The sequence below is a fragment of the Orycteropus afer genome, unplaced genomic scaffold (assembly GCF_000298275.1).
Source record: "Orycteropus afer afer isolate SDZICR_OR568_19922 unplaced genomic scaffold, OryAfe1.0 scaffold00101, whole genome shotgun sequence".
Lineage (NCBI taxonomy): Eukaryota > Metazoa > Chordata > Mammalia > Tubulidentata > Orycteropodidae > Orycteropus > Orycteropus afer.
Genome location: NW_006921688.1, coordinates 8,438,685 through 8,448,481, shown reverse-complemented (window position 1 = coordinate 8,448,481; position 9,797 = coordinate 8,438,685). Strand labels below are relative to the sequence as shown.

Sequence of the window (9,797 nt, the reverse complement as noted above, 5' to 3'; positions counted from 1 at the left end):
GCTACTTGCCAAAGTAAGAGGTGGAACAATGTTTTGTATAGTATGTTATGCCAATTGAGCTTGATGCCCCCTGCGATTATGGTCCCAAGCCCGCAGGTTCAACTACTCGGTCCCGCTGGGTAGCTGGCTGTGACCAAGCAGTGACCACAACCTATGAGACTTCTTTCTGTAGACAACAAGGTGAACATTAAGCCTTTTCTCTCTTCTATGGAGGGATTTTCCATAAGAGCTTTAGAAACTCTTTTGAGATTCTTTCTCTAAAGTTGAATTTTACGAAGATTATATGGTTTGTGATGTCTGCTTTGATTGGTAGTTAATTCCTGGCAAAAGAAAAGGGTGATTATGTAAAGAAGTGAAAAAATTCTGTAATGAAGAATGGAAAATAAAACAAAGTAGGAAAGCCTGTTAGCTGGGAGAGAAAACTAGAAAGAGAATGGCTTACATGAAATCAATAGTGCAAAATTCACGGAAAAGAGGGATGACCGAGAAAAGTGAAAATTGCAACAAGCGTGATCAAGTAAAAAAAAGAGAAAACTTTCTCTCTCCGCCTGGTGTAGATTTCAGTGTTAACTTTTAATTAATTTTATTTTACCGTTCAAATTAGAAGCATTTATCATTTGAAAGTCATGGGAAATGATGATAACATATGCTGCCGGCAAAATTTATTCAACAATAGCTGCAATTCTAAGTCGCTATTTCCAATGTGAGAAAATTCAAGCAGCTTTCAGTTGTATCTGGACTCACACTTTTTTAGCCTGGGACAGGTTTAGAGACTGAGAACAGTCCTGGCAGAAGCAACTTGTGTCTTTAGACACAGTCTAATATTTTTATTGCTATTTCAGATGCAGCACCTTGATACATTTTCTATTGCACACAAAAATCCCACTGCCATCCAGTCGATTCTAACTCATAAACCTTATAGGACACACCAGAACTGCTGCTAAACAAAAGGGGTTTCCAAGTCTGTAAATCATTACAGAAGCAGACTGTCTCAATGTTCTCTCATGGAGCAGCTCGTGGATTCAAACTGCTGACCTTCCAGCCAGCGTCAAATGGTTTAAAAACTGCGCCACCACACAGGAAAGTTTTATAAAGCACACTGATTTTTAAAGCACAGCTGTTATTTGATTCTCTGGTTTGGCTCAGGGTGATTTTACCAGAATCTTGTGACAGGAGGATTATGTTGCTTTTCATAAATGTGTCCTGCAGGCACTTGATTCTAGAGTGTGCAAATATTTCTGCCTATACCAGTCTATATTTAACAGTCTAACAAAATGTTACCACCCACTTTCTTTAGGAATTAGTTTTGGAATATTATGGATAAATTTAGCACACTATTGTCTTTATAATTTAAGGGGGGAAAAAAGATACACTAACAAGCACTGCTGAATCCCCTTTCCTTAGTTTTCTGAAAGAATTAATAATACTTTGGAAGTTTCTTTACATAAAATGAGAATGGAACGGAAGGTTTGTGAAGGACTGTGTGGTCCTGGATTTTGACAGATGTGAAGAAGCAAGCATTTCCTGGAGCCCTCAGTCTCTGAGATCTTATAGTCTCATCATGGAGGCAATGAACATGCATGAAACAAACCAAACAAGTTACTGTTGAGTCTATTCTGACACACATAGGACAGAGTAGAACTGCTCCCTAGGGCTTTCACTGGCACATATTTTGGAAGTAGATTGTCAGTCCTTTCTTTGCAAGTGTTCTTGGGTGGATGTGAACCTCCACCCTTTGGGTCAGCAGCCAACTGTGTCAACCATTCATAGCACCCAGGAAGTCCAGCTGCATACACTAACATTTCTTAAAAAGGACAGCTGAGAGATAAGGGCTGAGCCAATTCAGACAGGGAGATGTCACTTAGTGAGGGGACCTTCCTGAAGAAGTCAGTCTGTGACGTGTGCTTGGGATGAGTGGGACTGATAGGCATGCAGGAGCAGAACGTGGAGTTAGTGGGAACCAGGGAAGCACAGAGCCTGCCTGGAAGAGGGCTTCGACCCCGTTCCTTCTGGTCCGACCCTTTGCTGAGAATTTGCTTTTCCACCCCAGACATACTGAACCGGAATCTGCATTTCCTGAGATCCTCAGGTGATTCTTGTAAGTTTGCAAGAACTTGGGGGCTCTTGTTAAAATCATTCTTTTCTTTTGTTTTGAATGAACTGGTTCAAAGCCCTGGTCTGAGAAGAGGAAGCCAAGAAGTCTGTAAGTTTATCTGAAGTCACTGTTTTAAGTAGGAGAGCTTTGAATACAAAGTTGTATGACATTGGGCTGGTCTAGACAGTGAATGATAATTAATGACTGTCTTAGTTTGGATTCCCAGGCCACAGTAAAGGTGAGCTGCAGTTTATGGGTGGGATTTGGTGCCATGTGGCTCACGAGGCACTCTTTCTGATGGGAAAGTGCCACCCAGATGGATTATATGTATGGATTTTCGTGAAAAACTTTGTAGCTGTTTATTTGTCTCAGTTGTCTGGTCATATTTTTTAAAACAGGAAATGTCAACAACTACATAGAAAATACGTATTTACTGAAAAAATGTTTTAGGGACTTGAAACCACCAATTGGACCATATAAGTAAAGAAACCGTTCTGAGAGTACCCTGAGCTCGTGGTACTTAACGATGCCTCATGGAATTTTCATCCTTGTCTTTCTAAAGGTCAAAGAATGCTACTCCCCACTTCTGTATGAGTCGCAGCAGCTGTCCATTCCGTTAGAGGACTTGGAAAGGCACATGACGAGCTTCTATGACTCACTTGGGAAAATCAATGAAGTTTTAACAGTTCTGGAACGAGAGGCACAATCGAGTGCTCTTTTTAAACAAAAACATCAGGTAAGGAAAAGTTCTTTTCTGGAGGCATAATTATATCAAAGCATGTGAACTATGACTGAGGTGGTGCTTATAATGAGAGAAATTCAGACAAGATGGGAAACTGTTTCCTAGCATTGTACTGACAATGCAAACAGAAATAGGTGGCTCATCCAATGATGAAGATCCTACTCCACAGACAGCCGAGCGTGTCAGCTGTGTCCAGGTAGCACCGGAGCTAGACTGTGTGGTGCTGGCCTGGGGCTTCCTGCTTGTTGTTGTTTTGTTGTTAGGTGCCATCTAGTTGGCTCCAATTTATAGCAACCCTATGCACAACAGGATGAAACACTGCCCTGTCCTGTGCCAGCCTCACAATCCTTGTTATCTCTGACCATAATGTGACAGCCACTGTGTCAGTCCATCGCATTGAGGGCCTTGCCCTTCTTCACTGACACTCCACTTTCCCAAGCATGATATCCTTCTCCAGGGAATGGTGCCTTCTGACAACATGACCAAAGTAGGTGAGGCAAAGTCTGGCCATTCTCGCTTCCAAGGAGCACTCTAGCTGCACTTCCTCCAGGACAGATTTGTTTGTTCTCTGGCAGTCCAGGGTACTTTCAGCATTCTTCGACAACACCAAACTCAAAAGCATCAACTCTTCTTTGGTCTTCCATGTTCATTGTCCAGCTCTCACATGCATATGAGGCGATTGAAAATAACCATGGCTTGGGTTAGGTGTACCTCAGTCTTCAAGGAGATATCTTTGCTCTTCAGCACTTGAAATAGGTCTTTGGCAGCAGATTTGCCCAGTGCAGATCTGATGTCTTGACTCTGGCTTAAATTGGTATCGATTGTGGAAACAAGTTATACGGAATCTTTCACAACTTCAATCTTTTCTCCATTTATTGTGATGCTTCTTATTGGTCCAGTTGTGAGGGGCTCCCTGCAGCCAGGTTCTAATCACCTGAATTAATGAGTTCCCTGAGTGGAACGAATTTACAAGTCAGGTGTTTTAAAGCACCTGACTCTCTGTCTATGAACCGGACAAGGCTGTGGGCCGGGTACTACTCCACAAGCACTTTGGAATATCATCCCTGTACCTGTGGTTGCTGTTTTCACTGAATTCCAAGTCTGGGGTCAGGAAGTTCACCTGTCTCTGTGAAATAAGGAACAGGCATTAGGGATATAGTCAAATCCACAATTCTGTTTGGAAACAGTAAGTGTATCCCCTTTTGAAGGGCTGTCTGTTATCATCTCTGCTTTATATTCTTTATTGTAGTATCTTGCCACCAGTGAATCTAGGCATCACATTTTACTTATAAAGCCCATACAGATAAAATGTTAATGTAATTAAATTCTCATCTGTATTTAAAATACTACAGAATATATACGTATGAAATAAAAACCCACTGCTATAGAGTCTATTCTACTCACAGCGAGCCTATAGCATAGGGGAGAACTTCCCAATAGAGTTTGCTGTATATCTTTCTGGAAGCAGACTGCCTCATCGTGCTGCCACAGAGCAGCTAGTGGGTTCAAACCACCAACCTTTGGGTTAGCAGCCAATGCCTTAACCGCTGTACCACTGGATCTCCTTGTATATGTATGTGTGTGTATGTGTGTGTATAAATTCTTCTCCCTTTCTGTTGACCTTCTTTGGGGAAACTGTTTAGAGCTGTTTCTCACACATATTTTTGGGCATCGCCTGCTGCCTCAGTATGAATAAAATGGTGAATTTCACATTAGCAAACATATATTCCTTCCTTCCATGATTCTTTGGAAATATATGGGAAGAAAAATAGAGATTTACACTTGAGATATATATATATATATATATATATATATATATATATATATATGGTAGTAAGTTATGCACATTTTTTCCCATCTGGTATCTAAAATCTATGTCTTACGAGATCTTCTCTTTGCCTCTAAGAATGTCTGTTTCTGGCAGTGGCATTTCTGTGATCACCATCTGTCTTTGTCCATATGCACAGCAGCCTCTTGGGAGTGCTGCAGTTAGTGGACTTACTTAGTTGGTATGTTATGAATGAATCTACCCATCAGAAGATGGTGAAACCCCAAAGGGCTTGCTACCACTATTGAAATAGACTCGTGGAAGGAAGGCAGCATCATTTCATAGAAAGCTCAGAGAGTGTCAGTGTCAAGTCAGACTTGTGTTCAAATCTTAGGTCTAATGTGGCAAAGTACAAAGCCTTGACCACTGTTAATTCCCTCACTTTAAAATGGAGGTGGTGATACCTGAGTGGACAGGTTGTGGTAAAGATTATATGAGATAGATATAATGAAACTAGCACATCATAGCATATAACATGGACTCCATATCTGGAGGCAGTTATTATTAATGGTGACCCCACAGTGCTTAGCTGTGCCACCAAGTCCTGTTCTCATTGCTTCTCATCATACGGACTGAAGAACATCTTTCACTTTGACACGTAATGCCATTTCTCACATTGCCCAGTTGCTATAAGCTACAATAAGATAATCCTTTCACGATAAAATAATAGTTAATAATATCTCTGTAACTTATGTTACCCTTTCCCTCTGAAATCTGCAAAAGTATGCCCACATTCCATTTGGAGAAGGCGAAACCAAAGCCCTGCTCTTCGTATTTGTATCTAGGTTGCCAAAGATGATATCGAAACAAGCAGCTTGAAATATTTTTAGAAAGCAGTAGAGAAGGTTCATGAGGTGTGCATTCAAGTTCAAAGTTGAATGCTGATATTCAAGAGGTGTGCATTCAAGTCAAAAATGGCCTTCTCCACTGGGCTGGACTCATTTCCATGCTGCCCACAGCAGAGACCGCTGATGCCAGCTTACGAGTCAGTGGTGGTTGGGCCTGAGTCACTGTTGCATCTCCTTTTACACATGTGTGACCACTGCAAGTCCTCCCAGAATCATTGGTCAGTTGCCTTTGATTAGGATCTGGGATACACCATTCACTAATGAGGTGGACAGCTTGTGAATCTTAAGAGTTCAAATGTATGTTTTAGGAGGAACAAATAATACATAATTTGCTGCATCTGACTCTTTCCATCAAGCGTAGAGTGGAGTGCAGTTGTGTGAAGTTTAGTTAATCAGATGTAAACCTAACATAGGTTGACTTCATTATTGCTCTTTCAATAAACATACCAAATGTCGAGTTGATTACAACTCATAGCAACCCCCTAAGACAGAGAACTACCCCATAGGATTTCCAAGGCTATTAATCTCTGTGGAAGAAGACTCCCACATCTTTTTTTTCTGTGGAGCAGCTGGTGGGTTTGAACTGCTGACCTTTTGCTTAGCAGCCAATTGGCCTAATTAATTGGTTGGAGGAATGCAGACACTAGACAGATAACAATTTTGATACTATCTAATTTTCTTTGTGTTAGTAACATGTTCATGTAATATAAGAAATCTCAAAAAACTCATTGTGACATAGTAATGCCCTGCACAAAAAGCCCTAACGTTAGGGCTGCTTACAGTTGCACCCTTTTCTAAAGAAATGCTTCTTTGTACTTTAGTTTTACTTCCTTCTGCTTAACAGCCCGAAAGCTCTGTCACACTCTTCTTACTGTTTTAAAGGGGTACTCTGTTTTTCTTTTCAATAATATTATTGTTTCTTTTCCTTGTAGGAACTGTTGGCTTGTCAGGAGAGCTGTAAGAAAACCTTGACACTAATAGAGAAAGGCAGTCAGAGTGTTCAGAAGTTCGTGACTTTGAGCAACGTGTTAAAGCATTTTGATCAGACAACACTACAAAGAAAGATTGCTGATGCTCATGTGGCTTTTCAGGTAATTTGTTCTCCCTGCTATAGACTGATGAGCTCAGGAAAATAGAACAAAATGACCTCATTTATCCTGCTTCCCTTCTTGTGAAGATACTTCATCTCTGGTGTTTGCAAACCAGTGATTTTACTTTCACGTTTTCTAATACTAATGAGTTGCAGGGAGAAAATAACCCATTGCTATCCAGTCAATTCTGCCTTACAGTGACTCTGTAGAACAGAGTAGAACTGTCCCACACAGTATCGAAGGCTATAAATCTTTACAGAAGCAGACTGCCACATCTTTCTCTTGTGGAGCAGCTAGTGGCTTCGAACTGCTGACCTTTCAGTTATCTTAACACTGGGCCAACAGGGCTCCTATTAATCTCAGAAGAGTTAATTTCTCCATTGCAATAGGTTCTTCTTTACTTACTACCATGGAGTAAATTCCAATTCACAGTGACCCCATTGAGTTTCCAAGGCTGTACATCTTTATGGAAGTAGATTGTCTCATCTTCCTCTCATGGAGCTGCTGGTGGGTTTGAACCACTGACCTGGATAGCAGTCGAATGTTTTACCAGAGCTCCTATTCTCCTTTAAGTGTTATTTAAAGATAAAATGCTCTTTAACACAATGATACTTCCAATAATGAGAAAACAGCATCATATTATGATTATTTTTCTCAATCAAGAACATGGTAAAGAAAACTGGAGATTGGAAGAAACACGTGGAAACCAATAGTCGCTTGATGAAGAAATTTGAGGAGTCTCGAGCAGAATTGGAGAAGGTGCTGAGGACCGCTCAAGAGGGCCTCAAGGAAGAGGGGGACCCAGAAGAACTCCTGAGGAGACACACTGTGAGTTCCTTCTCCAGGGGGCGTTGACCTAAGCACATGGGCAGGCAGGCTGATTTATTCATTGATAAAAAGAACACTTTGACCTAATACCAACAGGCAGAGAGAGAGAGAGATAGAGATAGAGAGAGAGAGGTGAGCGAGGAAGGCGGAAACCTCTGGACTATGAAAAGCAAAGAAATGGTGAGAAAAAGAACTTCAAGAGAACTAGATTAGTTGGCTATTTTTAAGCCCAAGGAGTAGTAGAGACTCAACATAATTCAGGCTTCTCAAATTGCCAGTTCTTTATTTAGCTAAGAAATTCTTAAATAAGCAAAGATTTTTAAATAGATAATGAATGGCTGAGTCTTTTCTGTTCGTTTTATAAACCAGCATGTTGTGGTATGGGGATTGTATTTCTTGAAACTTGGTAGCTGATCCGGGGACTTGTTGTGGCGTTGGGAAGCCATTTTTGTGTCTATGATAGTAATTTAAGTGCAATCCCTGTGGTGAACACTAGTTACATTTGAAGTGGTATGTGGAGATGGTGTGCACTCTGAGAACATGGGTTTTGAGTCATCTTTCCAGAATTTCAGTGGGTAGTTTCATAAACCCCACTCTCAAATGATAAAATTACTGTTATTTGTGAAGCAGCCGATGGCACTGAAAGTTAATTATCAAAGGTCTGGTTTCCTAGGGCTCCTGTAACGAAATACCACACATGGGGCAGTTGACAAGAAGAGAGGATTTATCGTCTCACCTTCTGGAGGCTAGCCGTCCAAAGTCTGAGTGTCCGCAGGCCATGTGCTCTCCAGCACTCTGGGGAAAGATCCTCTCTTATCTCTCTCAGCCCCAGCTGGAGCTGCGGTGTCTCTGTCACCCTGTGGCTGCAGTCCCTCCCTCTCTTCTCCTCTTGTATAAGGAGTCACCGGATGTCATTAGGGTCTACCCTCCTCCAGTGTGATCTCATGTTTAGGTAACAAAGCACATCTCCAAAGACCTTAATTCCTAACAAGGTCATGTTCACAGGTAGCAGGAACTAGGACTTCAACATATCTTTTTGGGAAACACAGTCAGTGACCACAGAGCACGTCCTCCCATCCGCACACCCCACCAGTGGGTCACTTTCTGTTTTGAATCACTGTTGTTTCAGAATTACTCTGAATACATTCTCCCAGCTGCATGAGACCTAGTGATGTGTGCGTGTGCATACGTGTGCTTGTGAGTGCAGGTACATGGACGTGGGGATGGCTCCTAATGAACCATCAGGGCCTTGGACACATTATAACCAGGGAATGAGGAAGGGCGAAGCCTCGTCCTGGCTTCTGCTCTGTGCTCTTCAGCCTCGACCAAAGAGGAACTAAAACTGTCACTGTGGGGTCAAGGTTTTAGGATCCCCCATTGCCTACTGGAATATTCTACCAAATTTGAAAACTGTAGAGATTTTTTTCTGAAAAATGAAAAGTACTAGTTGGATTTCAAATGCAATAGATTCTGACTCATAGCTGCTGATGATTATAGTTCATTCCAGAAAAATAAATAGTAGGTGCCAGCAGGTTGCCAGGGCCCAGCAGCTGTCAGAGGCTTGTTTAGAAAGATGATGACTTCACAGTATGGGGTTTTATTTTTTAAATTGTGGTCAAGTATATATATATAACAACACATTTGCCACTTCAATGATTTTTAGGAGTGGTGTTCAGTGACATTAATTACATTCATCATATTGTGCGACCATACCTACTCTCCATTACCCAATTCTTCATCATCCTTAACAGAAACTCAATGTCCCTTAAGCAGTAACCCACCATTTCTTTGTTCTGCCCTCCCCTGGTAACCACTAATAAACTTTGGTCTCTATGCATTTGCCTATTATCTTTTCATATAAGTGAGATCATGCAATATTTGTCCCTTTGTGTTTGACTTACTTCACTCAGCATGATGGTTCCCAGGGCCATCCATGTCAAAGCATGTGTCAGAACTTCGTTTCTCTTTACAGTTGAGTAATATTCCATTGCCTTTGTGAACCACATTTTGTTCATCCACTCTTTAGTTGATGGACACTAGGGTTGTTTCCACGTGTGGCTATTGTGAATAGGGCTGTTGTGAGCATTAGGACACAAGTGTCTATTTGCATCCTTGCTTTCAGTTCTTTGGGTAGATACCTAGGAGTAGGATTTCTGGGTCATCTGTAAGGCTATGTTGAACTTTTGTAGGAAATGCCTAATCTAACAAGCGATATTCTTTTTTTTTTTAATTGTGATTTGGGTGAAAATTTACAGAACAAATTCACTTTCCATACAGCAGTTCACATACACTTTATCTCATAACATTGACTACAATTTACCCCAATGCAACAGCTCCCCTCCCACTTCCTCCCAACAGTTACCTC

General features: G+C 41.3%; 1 protein-coding gene across 1 annotated transcript in view; it reads left to right on the top strand.

Annotated features, from left to right (window-relative positions):
* SYNE1 (spectrin repeat containing nuclear envelope protein 1) overlaps nucleotides 1-9,797 on the top strand; it is a 578,063-nt gene that overhangs the window by 142,983 nt on the left and 425,283 nt on the right. The window contains exons 20-22 of the mRNA XM_007943230.2: nucleotides 2,658-2,831; nucleotides 6,446-6,604; nucleotides 7,268-7,432. Of these exons, the coding sequence (XP_007941421.2) occupies nucleotides 2,658-2,831; nucleotides 6,446-6,604; nucleotides 7,268-7,432 (498 nt within the window). The remainder of the gene's footprint in view (nucleotides 1-2,657; nucleotides 2,832-6,445; nucleotides 6,605-7,267; nucleotides 7,433-9,797) is intronic.